The sequence below is a fragment of the Pongo abelii genome, chromosome 14 (assembly GCF_028885655.2).
Source record: "Pongo abelii isolate AG06213 chromosome 14, NHGRI_mPonAbe1-v2.0_pri, whole genome shotgun sequence".
In the NCBI taxonomy this organism is placed as follows: domain Eukaryota; kingdom Metazoa; phylum Chordata; class Mammalia; order Primates; family Hominidae; genus Pongo; species Pongo abelii.
Window position 1 is genome coordinate 33,229,772 of NC_071999.2, and position 16,573 is coordinate 33,246,344.

At 45.8% G+C, this 16,573-nt stretch overlaps 1 protein-coding gene and 1 long non-coding RNA gene across 16 annotated transcripts in view; one reads left to right on the top strand and one right to left on the bottom strand.

The window, feature by feature from the left end:
• Window positions 1–1,894: 1,894 nt before the first annotated feature.
• FLT1 (fms related receptor tyrosine kinase 1) overlaps window positions 1,895–16,573 on the bottom strand; it is a 192,305-nt gene continuing 177,626 nt past the window's right edge. For both annotated transcript variants that reach the window (XM_024230907.3, XM_054528852.2), the window contains 6 exons: window positions 16,355–16,454; window positions 10,844–10,949; window positions 10,435–10,577; window positions 7,652–7,736; window positions 5,497–5,591; window positions 1,895–2,201 (listed from right to left, as the gene is read on the bottom strand). In XM_024230907.3, coding sequence (XP_024086675.1) covers window positions 2,000–2,201; window positions 5,497–5,591; window positions 7,652–7,736; window positions 10,435–10,577; window positions 10,844–10,949; window positions 16,355–16,454 — 731 coding nt within the window. In that variant the 3' untranslated portion in view covers window positions 1,895–1,999. The remainder of the gene's footprint in view (window positions 2,202–5,496; window positions 5,592–7,651; window positions 7,737–10,434; window positions 10,578–10,843; window positions 10,950–16,354; window positions 16,455–16,573) is intronic.
• LOC129049463 (uncharacterized) overlaps window positions 6,888–16,573 on the top strand; it is a 158,397-nt gene continuing 148,711 nt past the window's right edge. For 5 of the 14 annotated variants that reach the window (XR_008512555.2, XR_008512546.2, XR_008512557.2 and 2 more), the window contains exons 1-4: window positions 6,888–7,610; window positions 7,709–7,821; window positions 10,416–10,517; window positions 12,452–12,625. This is a non-coding gene — a long non-coding RNA (uncharacterized LOC129049463). Of the gene's footprint in view, window positions 7,611–7,708; window positions 7,822–10,415; window positions 10,518–12,451; window positions 12,626–13,056; window positions 14,487–16,573 lie in introns of those variants that run through there. The other 9 variants (XR_008512551.2, XR_008512552.2, XR_008512548.2 and 6 more) reach the window with 3 other exon arrangements.

Genomic DNA, 16,573 nt, shown 5'->3' on the forward strand with positions numbered 1-16,573 from the left:
TGGAAAAAAAAAAAGAGAATTGACTGAGGTCTTCTTTTTTCTGTGTTTAACCTCCTTCCAGTTACCTGATTTATAATATTGCCAGCTGTCACAGGTGGTTTGCATATGTAAAGAAGAGGAAGAACAAAGATTTGTCCTCTCTTCTGGCTCTAGCCTGCTTTTGTTTGGATTTAGATCTTGGTGGAGAGGCCTGTCCCACCTGTGGGTAGTGAGTCTTCCACAAAAGCTGCTGCCAGGAGCCAGTAGGCTCACTAGGGAATGTGCTGATGACAGTCCCATCTCTTCATACAGAGAGCCTTTAAACAAGGATGTGGCACATAAGAACAGAGGCATACATTCTTCTGTTACTTAGAGCTCAGGTTCTACAGTTAAGTTACATGGATAAAAGGAAGCATACTCTTCTCCCCAAGAAGCAGCAATCCACTGTTGCCTGTCCAGCTTCTGACTGGCCGCAGAAGGTGCAGACATCCTAAATACATAGACCCTAACTTGCATAAATAGCATCAAACAGAGCCAGCTTAGCGCTCCAAGGCCCACTTGATCTTTAGACCCTGAAGAGTAGGTGCCCTTTCCTACCCTGTCGCCCTATTCCCATCATGCTCAGACCCCAGGCAAGGTTCAAAGCAGTTGAAAATGGGCTTTTCTTCTAGTGATGGCTCATTAACCAATATCCTGAGTCCCAACTGGAGAAATATCTTGCATAAATTACATACCACCTTTTTTCTCAAGGAGCTTAAAGTGCTTAATATGCGTTAGCTAACGCTCTTCCACATCCTTCCAGATTAGTGTGAGATAGTGGAATCCCCATTACATGAAAAGGAAACGTGACTGACTTCCTGTGTTTTGGGTCCCAACTGTGTTGGTGAATTGGTTTGATTGGTATAGAGACGGGGTTTTCCCTTGACCTTATTGACCTTTTTCCTCCATCAGCCCTAGTTTTGGTATGGAGAAAACTCTCCTCAGGACTGCATTTTCATTCTTCTCAGCTTTCTTTCACAACTAACTGTGCAAAACAGGATAATACCAAGAAATTGAGTTAAGTGTCTGGACTACATATTAATACCCAAAATAGAATGTGACATTTTAAGTGTAAGGCCATCATGCCATGGAGACAACCTAACTCTGGCTAAGTTTTCAGTGCATCTTACTAGAGGAGCCAAAAGTGTAGGCTCAGAGTTGAGTGCCACCCTCAGTGCTATAAATCAAAACACGCCACGAATGAGAATGGACATAGAACCACTTCCATAGGTAAAGTTCTAAAACTTGCTTTAGATTAAATTTTGCAAATATCCAAAAAAGATATTTGACCTTTTCTCAGAATCCAGAATCCAGGAAAAAGTCCCCTCATCGCTGTCCCATCTGCTCCTGGCTGGGCCCTCAAACGTAGAAGGGTCAGGGCTGGGAAGCCACTGATATGGCATTGCTGAGCCCCGTCCCCCTCCCTGCCCACATGGTGTGTCTCAAATTCTTTCTCATGCCTTCTCCCGGTTTCTCTTTTCTCCCTTGCTTTTTGCTTTTTTCCTTTTCCTCCTCACATGTCTTAGGCCTGCTAGAGGACTCCCGAGATGTTGCTCAGGCCAGCCAGTGATCCCTGGGGCTAATGGGCTTGTTGCCCTGGGTTTTGGGCTGCGGGGCTGGCCTAGTGGGGGTACATGAGGCATTGGGTGATCAGTGCAGCTCCTCTATCAAACTGGTCTTGCGTGCCCTGAGGTGGCGGGGGTTGGAGCAGGGAAGTCATTGGGTTTAGGAAGGATTTCTCTAACACTGAGTAACATGAGGATTTAGCAGTAGTGTTCACTTGTCACTATTTCTCTATCTGGAGTTACATTCTTGTTAGTCAAAAAAAAAAAAAAAAGCACTATTAAAAAATCACAAAAAGCAGCTGGCTCCCATGGAAAGGTAAAGGTGTAAACTTATATATGCATAATACTGGCAAAAGCTAGTTTCCTGGGGGTATAAATACACATGTGCTTCTAGAAGTAAGGCTTCGTGTCAAACTCTAGATGGGTGGGGTGGAGTACAGGACCACCGAGTTGTAGTCTGGGGGTGGGGAGCAGCACGCGATTTTCCTTTCCAGCTCAGCGTTGTCGTAGGTGAACCTGCGCTTGCCTTCGCTGATGTGCCCACAGCTGGAATGGCAGAAACTGGGCCTGCTGACATCAGATAGCCCCGACTCCTTACTTTTACTGGTTACTCTCAAGCTAAAGAAAGAAAGGAAAGAAATCAAATATTCAAAATTGGTTTTTAGAAAACAAAGACACTAAAATCTACTCTTTCTGAGTGGGTCATTTGTTCATACCTGTCCTAGAGTTCACGGTTTTTGAACCCCCTCTCAATTGCTGTCAGATTTCCTCTGTTCTAAAGCTGCACACGGCCTCCCTCCTAACAGTTTGGTGTCATTGGGCAGAAAGACAGTGGCTGGGGGAGGGTATGAAATGTATGATAAGATAACGCAAATCCATAATCCAGGTGGAAAGTAACTCCAAGACTTGGGTGCAGCCCTCTCCTATTCTTGGGTCAAACAGCTTCTGTGGTAGGCTGAAAATGCCTCCTGCCCTCCAAACTATTCAAATTTTTCATATTTTATATCCCTTCTGGCCTCCAGAACTGCAAGAGAATAAATTTCTCTTGTAAGTTGCCAAGTTAGTGGCAATTTGTTACAACAGTCTCAAAAAACAATAAAGCTTCACACACACAAGTGAGTGCCTCTCTCCCTATCGTGCCTGTGTTCTAGAAGAGGAAACGTTTTTAGTTATAGTGCTGCTTATCACCAGCAAGGCTCAAGGGTGGAGAAACTTGCTTCTGGGTCCTCTATGTTACATCCAGACTAGGACAGACACCTGAGGAAGAAGGGCTGCTCTTGCCCTTTAATATTCGTTCAAATTTTTTATTTTCAAAGGATCTGGGATGAGGCAGGGAACCCGTGAAGCTTGTTTTAGACTGGTCTGGACTAACATGTCCATGTTCTATATTTTCAGTCTCAGAGTGGAGGATACAATTTATGGTCTTCTTTAACAAATATCTAGATAAAATTAGTCACCACCCATTTTCTGAAGTGTTCCAAAGTAGGAAACAAAAAAGCAAGTATCCTACTTTCCCCTTTGATCCATTCATTCCTCATTGGTGCCTCTGATCTGCTGTAACTCAATTCTAATACCATTGTGCTCATGTGAAAAGGAAACACACACGCAGATGTTTGCCTGGAAATGCCCCTGTCTTTCCCATTTACTTGTGGTCGATGAACTGTGCTAACTACATCACTTGGAAGCACTTGTTGCCATCCTTTGATTTAGATCAGGGTTCAAAAACTATAACCCATACTCTGCCCACCTGTCTGGTGTTTTTTTTTTAATGAGAGCTTTATAGAGATATAATTTACATACTGCATAATTCACCTATTTAAAGTGTGTAAGCCAATGGTTTTTTGTATAGACACAAATTGTGCAACCATCACCATAATCAACTTTAGAGCGTTGTCATCATCCCCCAAAACGCATACTCATTAGCAGTCTTTCTTCCTCACACCCTCCAGCCCCAGCCTGAGGAAACTACTGGTCTACTTTCTGTCTCTAGATTTACCAATTCTGGGCATTTCCTATAAAAGGAATCATACAATAGGAGATATTTTATGACTGGCTTCTTTTACTTAGCATAATATTTTCAAGGTTCATCCATGTTGTAGCATGCATGCATACTTCATACTTTTTATTGACGGTTATATTGTGTGGATATACCATATTTTATTCATTGAGTCATCAACTGATGGATATTTAGGTTGTTTCTACTTTTGGCTATTATGAATAATGCTGCTATGAACATCTGTATGCAAGTTTTGCTGCGGACATCAGTTTTCATTTCTCTTGAGTATATACCTAGGAGTTGAATTGCTGAGTCTCGGGATAACTGTTTAACATTTTGGGCAACAGCTAAACTGTTTTCCAAAGTGACTGCGCCATTTTACATTTCCACCAGCAGTGTATGAGGGTTCCAATTTCTCCGTATCCTCACCACACTGACTTCATCTAGCTATCCTCATGGGTGTGAAGTGGTATCTCATGGTAATTTCTTTGCCTTTTTCCTCCTTCTGTCACCCAGGCTAGAGTGTAGTGGTGCAATTGTGACTCACTGCAGCCTCAACCTCCCAAGCTCAAGTGATCCTCCCATCCCCGCCTCCCAAGTAGCTGGGACTACAGGCACATGCCAGCATGCCTGGCTAATTTCTGTAGTTTTAGTAGAGACAGGGTTTTGCCATGTTGCTCCTGGGCTCAAGTGATCCACCCACCTTGGCCTCCCAAAGTGTTGAGACTACTGCATGAGCCACCACGCCCCCTCATGGTAGTCTTTATTTGTATTTCCCTAATGACTGATGATGTTGAGCATCTTTTCGTGTACTCACTGGCCATGCCCACCTGTTTCTGTAAATACAGTGTGTGGGAACAGAGCCGTGCCTACTTGATGATGTATTGTCTACGGTTGCTTTTTATACTATAATGCAAGCTTGCTCAACTTGTGGCCCGCGGGCTACATGAATTCCAGGATGGCTTTGAATGCAGCCCAACACAAACTCGCAAACTTTCTTAAAACATTATGAGATTTTTTTGCAACTTTTTTAGCTTACCGGCTATCGTCAGTGTCAGTGTATTTTATGTGTGACCCAAGATAATTCTTCTTCCATTGTGGCCCAGGGAAGTCAAAAGATTGGACACCCCTGCTAATGGCAGTAGGGAGCATTTGCTATCTAACCCTTTAAAAAAATGGCTGCCCACCCTGGATTTAGGTGAAAGAGGAGCAGGATCTGCCTTCGGGTGAGACAGGGACAGGCATTTGAATGAGGAAAGGAAGGAACATCCGACAGGTGCAGCTTGTCCCAGTCCAGCACCGTTGCGAGGTAGAGACTCGCACAGAGAAGCTGCAGTGGCATTCGGTGGTGCATAAGGCAAGGACTCCACAGTGTTGGCCACGGCGTGGAGGGAGGAGCTGGTGGACTGGTCAAGCCAGGGCTTTGTGGAGAAATTGTCAAGCGAGAAAAGGGTGCCAGGATGAAATGGGAAAGTTGTTCATCTGTAGGGGCTGAGCTCTCAGGGTGCAGGTCTTAGCCCTGGAAAACAGTACTGTGACTCCTCGTGTATGAACCCTGTCGGCATAGGGAGTGACAGCGGGGGCATCCTCTCCCACCGCCGGGAGCGTGTCTCCGTCTGCACCATGCACAGGTGGGCACATCAGGCTTCTTTCACCTGAGGCACTGTGCTTCCCACGTCTGGACTGCCTGTCTTTGCAAGATTTTCTGCTTGTTTTCCCCAGAGCTTGGTGCTCATGTGTCCCATTTGATGTTCCCCTTTTTTGCCCTCTGGGGGGAAATGGTTTTCTGCAATGCCCGGACACTATAGTTCAGGAGGGCAAGTAGTCGTCAAACATCCCTCATTATACCACCTTCCCCCAGCATCTCCCCTCGTACCCCTCCATCAACTGATCACAGAAAAGATACCCAATCCTTACTCAATCTTGAGCGAGGCCTTGGGTTTGCTGTCAGTCCAGGTGAAGCGCTTCAGCATGGGAGAGGCCAACAGAGTGCTGCTGTCCCCCTGGTAGTCCTGGGGGGAGAAGGAGAAAGGTTATACTCTTGCCTGGCCCAGCGGGGGTACATGCTGAACCTGAGGGATGATCCTGGGATGCATCTGTTGATCCAGGCTCTGCCTCACCCTCCACAATCCCAGCCTATTGAGACAAAGCATTTTCTCTAAGTTGGCCACCACAAACTTGACCCGCTGCAAATCATGTCTGATCCCCAGTGCCTTTGAGGCCCTTCCTGAACATGAAGTAAATACATTTAAGCAAAAGGGAAAATGGCAAGTAACAGGTTAGCATTTTCCATAGTAAACTTTGATGCAATTTATTGCAATAAAGATACTAAAACTAATTTGGCAGATCACGATTGACTATGAGTATGCTATGGTAGCGGTGGCCATCATAGACACAAATTCTAAGAAACCGTAAAGACATCGTTTGATTTTTTTTCTTGAACTCGATGGAATTCTCAGCCCCCAGCCCTTGGTCATGGTCTCCAGCAATTAGACTTCCTTGTTGGTTTCTTTTGGCAGTGAGTTGCCTGCAGACTCTTCACTACTTTGTTAATACGGCATGTTCCAGTAAGTGGATCCCACGCTTTGTTCCTGCTGCCCTTTAAGGCTCTTACAGGGCAGTGTTCCTGTCCTTAATCATGAGTAAACACCTAAGCAAACAAAGAAGCTGTCATCATTCACCACTGATTTAGGGTGGGGAGGGTGAAGGTTGAGAATTCTTTCACGTTTTGCTCAGTATTTTTCCCTTGGCCTTGAAAAAAATGTACCAAGCAGCCAAACAAGATATCCATATACTTCACCTTTATATTCTTCAGCTTATTTTTGATGCTTAAAATATTTAAAATAATATTTCCTTTTATCTGGTGTGTCTGACAAGGTTGCAGTGTTTTTGTTTTTTTTTTAAGGGTGACTGTGCTTGCCTCAAGGCCACACTGATTGTGGTGATCACCTTCACACTGTTGTTGGCCTTCCAGGCCCTTTATGGGACATGGTCATTGCCAGCACTTCTTTTTTTCTGAGACGGAGTCTCACTCTGTCACCCAGGCTGGAGGGCAGTGGCGCGATCTCAGCTCACTGCAACCTCTGCCTCCCGGGTTCACGCCATTCTCTTGCCTCAGCCTCCCTAGTAGCTGGGACTACAGGTGCCCGCCACCACGCCCGGCTAATTTTTTTGTGTTTTTAGTAGAGATTGGGTTTCACCGTGTTAGCCAGGATGGTCTCGATCTCCTGACCTCATGATCCGCCTGCCTCGGCCTCCCAAAGTGCTGGGATTACAGGCGTGAGCCACCGTGCCCGGCCTCACCAGCACTTCTTAAACATTAATGTGTGCAGGAATCCCCTAGGGATCTTGCCAAGGCGCAGCCTGACTCAGTGGGTGTGGGCAGGTCCTGAGAGCTGGCAGTTCTAGCCGGTTCCTAGGTTGTAGGAACCTGCCTATCTGGAGATCACAGTTTGAGTCCCAGAGCCTGCAACATCAGAACTGTAGTATTGCTCCTGTCCATCCTCCTCTCCTCCCCTTAGCCCCTCAACCCCACATCACAGGGCTTTAGAGAGAAGAGCTGGGAGGCCTCTTGTTTGCTAGGCTATACTGGTTAGCTTCTCCCAGTGTGGCTGGGTGGGAACACGGCTGTTCAATCTGTAGAGCCTCAGAGGAAAGGAGCATAAGGCTTAGGTGGACCCCTCCCAGCCTCAAGGCTGCTTGCAGGAGAGTGCTCTCTGTTACATCACAAAGCTCACCACCCACACAGCTGGGAGTTCCTCTGTTACTCTGAAAGCAAAGCTGCATCACTGACAGCTAAGCAGCTTAGAAACACACAATGGAGTTTCCTAAGGGTCTAAATTCCTACTACTCAGGGACTTGGGTCCTGGAGTGAGTTCATGGAACTCTGCTTTCAAATTAGTTCTGCACAGCTAGGTTTAGTTGTCAGTCCTCCCGACACTGTCATTTCAGCCACTCCTGAATCCAGACCCTCGCTGACCAAGAGCTACTACATTACTGGCGTTGGTGTTTGGAAGGGATCTGAAGAAGGGGTCTGTCGGGGTGCACTGGGTATCTTAACTTCATGACTTACATCAAACATGGAGGTGGCATTTGGTAAAAGTTCTTCAACGGTTTTGATTCTTTCCAGGCTCATGAACTTGAAAGCATTTACATATCTAATGAAGAAACAGAAATAATTATCAAGACAGGAAAAGGCATCCAGCTGTAATGAGTCAGGAGACCACAGGCACCATATCCCAGGTAAGATGAACCAACACACCAACAGGAATCACCTAACTCCTGAGGCCCCAATCTCCCCGCCGTGACCCCTGGGAATCCTGACAGCATTGCCACTGCCTTCCATGGTTGTCAATTCACATTCTGTAGGGTTGAGGAAACTCCCAGAGGGACCTACTCTGGTCCATTGTGGAATCAGAGAATGCCAGACCTAGGGGAGACTGGAGGCATCATCTCGTCTGAGTGCCCAATGGCACAGGAGAGAAATGATGTGCAGGGAAGTGATACGACTTTATCAGGTGCTCCGAAAAGGATGTGAGGCGGCAAAATGACCTGGCATGGCTACAAGGCTAAATATTATTTAATGGCATAATCGAGTGCTAGCGCCAGGCTCGTATTTTGTGTGTGTGTGTGTGTGTGTGATTACAGATTGGGAGAATTGGGTAGTGTTTTATGATGTCTCTTTAACTACCTACTGACTTTTGTTGATGATCTATTAGGAAAGATGGAGACATCCACTCTGTGGTTACTCACAAGGCAAGTTCACCTACTGACTGAATTTCTCAGTCCCATACTCTGTCACTCTTTGCCAGTCCCAGTGTCTTGGGCAAGCTCCCTACTGGCTTAAGGCTAAGCAGCCTTAGAAGGGTCCACATATAACTTTGCCATGCCACACCCCCTCCCCTCCCTCTCTCTAATCCAGCCAGACCTTGCCAATTTATTTAATCCGAACTAGTTTTCCAAACTTTACAAAATGATGACACATCTGCTTTAGCCTCTTGGGCTGGTTGTGAGGCCTGAACACTAAGGCTGACCTGTAATCCATCACCACAAGTCTGGATTTGCCCACTGGGTTTCTTTGAGGCCTGTCACAGGTGGGTAGCAGTATTTTCTTATTTTCTTTTGTTTTTTTTTTTTTGGAGACAGAGTCTCGCTCTGTCACCCAGGCTGGAGTACAGTGGCACGATCTCGGCTCACTGAAACCTCCGCCTCCCTGGTTCAAGTGATTCTTCCACCTCAGCCTCCCGAGTAGCTGGGACTACAGGTGCGTGCCACCACACTCAGCTAATTTTTGTATTTTTAGTAGAGACGGGATTTCACCATGTTGGCCAGGCTGGTCTTGAACTCCTGACCTCAGGTGATCCACCCGTCTTGGCCTCCCAAAGTGCTGGGATTACAGGCGTGAGCCACTGTGCCCGGCTGCAAGCAGTATTTTCTGACTGCTGCAGCTCCTTCCCATATCTTCCCTGGTGGCTGAACTGAGGTCAGAGCCAGAGAGCTGTGCCTACTGCAAAGAGAGATGCTAGAGGCCCATAGTACAGTCTGGAGGCCCTAAAAGGAGTCCTGACTACATCGGGTACAGGAAGGGAGGGTCAGAACTCCTGGGTTAGAAAATTATTCTGCCACTTTCTAGCCACACAGTTACAGCAAGCCTTCCTTCTGGGAGCCTTAAGGTCCACATTTGTGTAACGGGAATGATTATGTTCTTCCCAAGACTGCTCTGAGCATAAAAGGAGTTGATATATGGAAAAAGCCTCGCACCTTGCCAGACCCAGCACGCGTCTGTGTAACCATCAGCCCTGCTCAGGTTTCATGCATGCCTAACTATCAGTCCTGAAGTGCAGGCCCCGGGCCAGCAGTGGCCACAGTACATATTTGTTCCCTTGCCTTGCCTTACCCCTTCTCCAATTCCCTCTGCAGTAATACGGGATAGATTCGTTTGTTAGGTCAAAACAAAGCAAAACAAATGAAAACACAGCTCGCTTTGTTTGTTTAGTTTTATCTAAGGTTTCACCAAAAAATTCAATGTAATGGGGAAAAGAAAAGATGGGGGAAGGTTCTAGAATAAGATAGACAAGAAACTTAAGAAAATGTAATCTGTTATTCTTAATTGGATCCTGCTTTAAAAAAGACATGTAAAGACTCGGGTGGAATTATGGAAATTTGACTGTTAGATGGCATTAAGGAATTTATTTGGTGCGATAATTTTGGTGTGGTTTACACAGGAGAATGTCCTTCTTTGAGTGCAGTCACATAATCATAGCCCACTGCAGCCTCCATCTCCTGGGCTCAAGTGATCCTCCAACCTCAGCCTCCTGAGTAGCTGGGACTACAGGTGCCCGCCACCACACCCGGCTAATTTTTTAATTTTTAGTAAGACGAGGTCTCTCTATGTTGTCAAGGCAGATTTTGAACTCCTAGGCTCAAGTGATCCTCCCATCTCAGTCTCCCAAAGTGCTGCGATTACAGGCACGAGCCACTGTGCCCAGCAACAATAGCCTTCTTCCAAAATGTATACTAAAGTATTTAGGAGTAAAGTGCTATTATGCCTTAAGCCTCCTTTTAAATGGTTTGGCAAAAAGAAAAATCCGTAACAAACACAATCATAGAGAGTATAATAGACAAAATAGGGCAAAATGTTAACAACAGTTGAATTTAGGGGATGGGCATATGGGTGGTGATCACTACATAATCTTTCTTTCTTTCTTTCTTTCTTTCTTTCTTTCTTTCTTTCTTTCTTTCTTTCTTTCTCTTTCTCTCTCTCTTGAGTCTTTCTTTCTTTCTCTTTCGTCTTTCTTTCTTTCTTTTTTTTTGTTGGAAAATTCTGTGATATAAAGTTTGAGAAAGAAATCTTACCTGACATCATCAGAGCTTCCTGAATTAAACTTCGGAGCTGAAATACCTTCCTTGAAGAAGTCCTCAGAGAAGGCAGGAGTTGAGTATGTAAACCCACTATTTCCTGTCAGTATGGCATTGATTGGGATGTAGTCTTTACCATCCTAAAATACCAAAGATCGAGCTCTCATTGCACCAATTCTGACTTCAACGATTTCCATGAACCGTTATGTCAACTTTGACTATGTCATTTGCACAATCTTGGTTGTGTTTTGAGAAGATAATTCTGTATATACATACACACACACACACCCTTTTTTTTTAAACTTCTGATCTCAGCTATTATATTAATAGCCCTTAAAAAAAAACAAATACAATGCCCCCTGATGTGCATTCAAAGGCATTTTGATGTAGATACATTTAGTTTTACCTGTTGTACATTTGCTTGAAGCAAATCACCTAGTTTTTCCACAAGTTCTGCAAATCTTGGCCTTTCTTTTGGGTCTCTGTGCCAGCAGTCCAGCATGATCTGATAGCTGGTGGGGAAAACAGCAACAGAAATAGTTGGAGAGCAGTGATCATCCTATGCATTGCCTTACGTACTACAAAGGGAAGGCTGTCATCATCCGCACAAAGACCAAGCTTTCTGTAGTATGTGACCCTGCTTCATTTTTAGGTTTGGGTTTATAGCACCAGCACTTAAAAGGCTGTCTGGGCCAGGTCCTGCGGTCAGTGGAAAACACGTCTACCAAGGCAGACTAACCAACCCACCAGAGCTCATGGATACCCAGGTTCTTTGTTGTGCCTGTGGCCTCTGCAGATGGAAGGTCTGAGTTCTGTGAATGAAACACAGCAATTCGGAAAGGAAACCCCACCGCTCACTGCAGTTCAATGTGAAGTGGAGTACTCCTCCCTGCACTTTCAGAAGTAGGACAATGTCCTTAAAGTTAAAAAAAAAAAAAAAAAAGGTCATACAGCCATAAATATCAATGGCTGAATAGTTTGTAGTACTTATTTCATTCTCGGGTTGTAACAAAGGTTGGTTTGAGCTGGCTTCTTAAAAAGCATGTGGCATTTCCAAGTCCTTACACCTCCCTTGATGGGCTCAGCAGTGGAGACCGGTTGGGAAGGTCCTGTGTACATGACTGTGTCACTTCCAGAAGGTGAAGCCCACAGTGTGAAGTTTCTGGGGCTGTGAGCAAGGTTCCTGTGTGTAGCTGATCATTCTCCCCCAGCACTGCAAAGCCGCTGTTACAAACTGGCCTCCCACCACTCAAGGCACACAGTACAGGCTGGGCTCCTGGATAATGAAAACATTTGTCTTAATAGCACAGAGGTCAAATCTTGTCCTGGGAATCCAATGTCAACAGATTCCTCTGCGATTCTTCTCTTACATTTTATTTTTATTATTATTATTATTTTTTTTTTGATGCAGAGTCTCACTCTGTCAACCAGGCTGAAGTGCAGTGCCATGATCTCAGCTTACTGCAAACTCTGGCTCCCAGGTTCAAGTGATCCTCCTGCCTTAGCCTCCTGAGTAGCTGGGATCACAGGCACCCACCACCACAGCTGGTTAATTTTTGTATTTTTAGTAGAGATGGGGTTTTATCATGTTTTCCAGGCTGGTCTCGAACTCCTGGCCTCAATTGATTCACCAGCCTCGGCCTCCCAAAGTTCTGGGATTACAGGCGTGAGCCACTGCGCCCGGCCTCTTCTTTACATTTTAGATGTAAGGGTATCAGGCTCCTCTCTTGGTCATGTCTGCACGGAATCGAGGTCTGTACATACCGCCCTCTCTGAAAAACACAGGCCAGAGGTCCATACACACACTGCATTAAGAATTGATTCTCCTTGAACCTTGTGCTCTTCAAGGGATGTTTATTATACGTTACCTCTTCTCTCAGAAGATAGTCTGGATGAGAGAGGACTCTGTGTTACACTCAAACCTGAGTGGGCTCCGAATTTGGCTCTGGGTGGGAATCGGGCTGTAAGCACTATGTAGGCAGGGCCTCATTTCCACACCTCTCGCCTACCACAGGGCAATAAATATCTGCTAAAAGAAGTCAGACTGGTCTCCGGGAAGAGATAACTCTGCTCCTTCTGTGAATTCTTCAGCTGTACTGCAGACATTACTTGTGCTGGGAGATGGCGGTTGCTGGGGAAAAAACCTGAGAAACCCTAGTTCATATCCTCCCTCTGACACTTCTTAGAGGTATGCCTTTAGGGGGCGCCAATGGCTCCAGATATCTCTTAAGTATATTCCTATTTTGTTTCAAAGTATATGAGGTGGCTGCCAAACGCAGTAAGAATATAGGGAGGTAAAAAAAAAAAAAAAAAAAAAGAGAGAGAAGAATCCAGGTGTGGTGGCTCACACCTGTAATCCCAATGCTTTGGGAGGCCATGGTGGGACAATCGTCTGAGGTCAGGTGTTCAAGATCATCCTGGACAACATAGTGAGACTTTATCTCCACAAAAAATACAAGAATTAGTCAAGCATGGTGATGCATGCCTGTAGTCCCTGTAGTACAGGAGGCTGAGGCGGGAGGATCACTTGAGCCTGGGAGGTTGAGGCTGGGCTCCAAAGAGAGGCCTTCAGGCAGAGGCTCTGGGCTCGTCTCCTCCTGCACCATCGTCTCCCCACAGGATCAAGCTGCTGTCTGGGAGATGCACCATCCTGAGCAGGACACTCCCTGGTTTCCCTGCTGACACTCGTAAACGGAACCATCTACAACCACTTGCTGTTTTTTACTTTTGACTCTTGGATTCCGATTTCTAGTTTCCACTCTTCTTGCCTAAAATCCAATGCAAATCATCTCAGCAAACACCAAAGGAAAAGAAAAAACAAAATCGAAAAATTCATTGCTTATTCCCTTATTGAAAGACATCTGATTCAACAGTATCTGGGCCAGGAACCAACAACTCAATGTTACAAGATTTTGTACCACTAAGTAAATAGGTTTAGTAAAGTTAAGAGACATTAGCTTGCATCCAAGCTGGGGATGAGGGGCCTCCAGGAAGTTTTCTTTCCAAGCTATCACCCAAGTTCCCAAATACACACCGCTTTAGGCCAAGTTCAGATCACAGAATCCCAGTTCTGAGAAGCTGCACTTGGTCCTCACCCAGCCCTTCCTACTGTTAGAACAAACTAGAAGGAAATTACTCCATCAGCTTTCACATGCTGGAGAAAATGGCTGAAGGTTTGAAGTCTGGCCTTCTGAGGAAATATTTCACAGAGCTTCTTACTTTTTAAAATTTCTAAAATCTCTCCCTCCTCAGAATTAAGGAACCATACCACTCTCTCTAGGTCACCTGAGGCATGGGAGCTACCTGAGTGAGGTTTATGTAAAGACTTGAAGGTTTGAGAGAGTCCAAGGCAGTTTTTGGTCCAAAGCTGATGTGACTTTGTACCTCTGAGTTATTTCCGACCACAGCCTGGGTATGAATGGGAAACACACTCTGCAGCAGTGTAGGATGGTGCTGTGGACTCTGGACTCAGGCTGAATTCGCTTATTACCAACGCAGCCTTGAGCAAATCACTTACATGTGCGATGCCTGTTTTCTCATCTGTGAAATGGAGATCGTGACAGTCCTACTTTATAGGACTGTTATGAGCATTAAATAAATTAATGCTTAAAATAGTGGCACTTATAAGCACCAAATAACTATTTAATCAGTATTATTCAATATTGTTATAATAAAAACTAATTTCAGGCCAGGCATGGAGGCTCACGCCTGTAATCCCAACACTTTGGGAGGCCCAGACCAGTGGATCACTTGAGCTCAGGAGCTTGAGACCAGCCTGGCCAACATGGAGAAACCCCATCTCTACAAAAAAATACAAAAATTAGCCAGGCGTGGTGGCAAATGCCTGTAGTCCCAGCAACTCAGGAGGCTGAGGAAAAAGAATGACTTGAACTCAGGAGGTGGAGGTTGCAGTGAGCTGAGATCACGCCACTGCACTCTAGCCTGGACAACAGAGCGAGACACTATCTCAAAAAAACAAACAAAAAAACCCAACTAAACTAATTTCATACTATTTAGAATTTATATGGAAGTAAAAATAAAACAATTTCATACCGATTTGCATTTCTTTTGATGTAAAAATATTGTTATTTAATAATAACAATTATTAGTGTAATTGAGAACTTACTCTTGAGATTTTCAGACTATATGAAGATTGGAAGGACATATTTAATTCAAAGCATGAGTGGCCATATCAGAGAAGCATTTCTACTGAGGAACGTGGGGTCTGTTCCTAATTCAACAGCCGTGGTCTAGGGACATCAGTCCAGAGGCTTGGGTTCTAAATGTCTCCTCTGCTTCTCAGCTGACAGACGGCACATTGCTTCAGGTCTCGGCATCTCAGTTTCATTACTTGCTAAATTCAGATTATAATAGCTGCCCTGACCACCCCTCAAGGTCTCTGGGAACTTCAAATGAGACTATGTGTGGGAAAACACTTAGAAAATCATAAAGTTAATCATCTAGCTCTATCCCCAGCTCTCAGAAACAGGCCTTGCCTCAGCTCCCTGTACTTTTCTGATGAGGACACCACGCACCAGTGACAAGAACAGGTCCCCTCCCACTTCCCTACGCTCGGGCAGAACTCCCCAGCACTGCTGTTGGGCCTGAGTCTCCCGTCCACCTCGTCCAGTTCCTGGGTCTGACCTACCCTTACCCCGGGATGATGAAGGAAAGAGACAGCGACTTTGCCCTTTGGCCAAGCCCACACTTCCTGCATTCCCTCTGACTCCTTCTCAAAGGCCAGCCAGGGCTTCTGACAGGACCCCATTGTGTGGGTGGAATGGGAGGGCCCCTGCCAGTTCAGGAAAGGTGGTGCCGCCTCAGGGAGGCCCAAGTCCTTGTCAGCAGCTCCACAAAAGTGCAAGTGTCATCACATTCCTGCTCAGGCCTCAAAGTGCAAAACATCAACAAAGCCCCAGGAAAAAAAGAGTGTCCAAGAGAGGCAAGCAAGTACAATTTGCACAATGGAGAAAGCCTCACATGGACACCCCGAAAAGCCATCTGACCAGGCAACTCCAGATAGCTGCTGGGCCTATTCCTAAAAGGTTCTTTTTTTTTTTTTTTTTTTTTTTTTTGAGACATATTGTCACTCTGTCACCCAGGTTGGAGTGCAGTGGCGTGATCTTGGCTCACTGCAATCTCCGCTTCCCGGGCTCAAGTGATTCTCATGCCTCAGCCTCCTGAGTAGCTGCCACCAGGCCGGGCTAACTTTTGTATTTTTAATAGAGACGGGGTTTCACCATGTCGGCCAGGCTAGTCTCAAACTCCTGACCTCAAGTGATCCGCCCGCCTCTGCCTCCCAAAGTGCTGGGATTACACATGTGAGCCACTGCGCCCGGCCCCTATTCCTCCTAAAGGATCCTAAAGAAGTTGTATTGCCCACAAAGCCTTCTGTGAAGCATAATCATGACGTCAGGAAGTTCCCCTTTTCCTCTCCAAGACCTGTTCTGCAGACCATATCAACCCCCTCATGGGTGTTCCACGCAGATACAGGACTGGTCAGAAGACCAAGGTCTAGCCCTCCATCCCTGGGGCTGCTAGGCCTGTTTGGCTCCCACTCTGTGAGTGAGGCCAAGGTCTTGCATTCAGTTCCTGGGTGGTCTGTTTGTTTTGCCTGGATTCATACCTAGAAACTGAATTTCTAACTTCAGTTCCCAGCTAGAGCCCTTGAAAAGTCATGTCAGTGGTCAGGACAGGAAATAGGTAGGGATGGGTCAAGGGCCACGTGCCCCACTGCAAGAAAACACTCCCAGCATATCTGGGCCTGACGGGCTGAGGGGAGCATCTCTAAAGGAAAGAAGAACCTTGGCATCTTCCAAGACTGGGACTCTTAAGAATCCATAAAACATCCCCTCTCAGGGATGCCCTGGTGAAAAGCGAGCTGTCAGATGGGGAGCAGAGGGCACCAAGGGCTCACATTTCAGGAGTAGAGTACTCAGGAGCTCTCATCCTCATGCCTTCCCTCAGGCGACTGCAAAAGTCCTCATCCATTTGTACTCCTGGGTATGGAGACCCACCTGCGGGAGACAATGTGGAAAACACAGGGCCTTTTATGGCTTCAGGGTACAAAAGACTAAGAGGGGACAATTCAGTGTTTCTTTCCTCCCTTTAAAGTGACATTTTAGTAATAAATTCC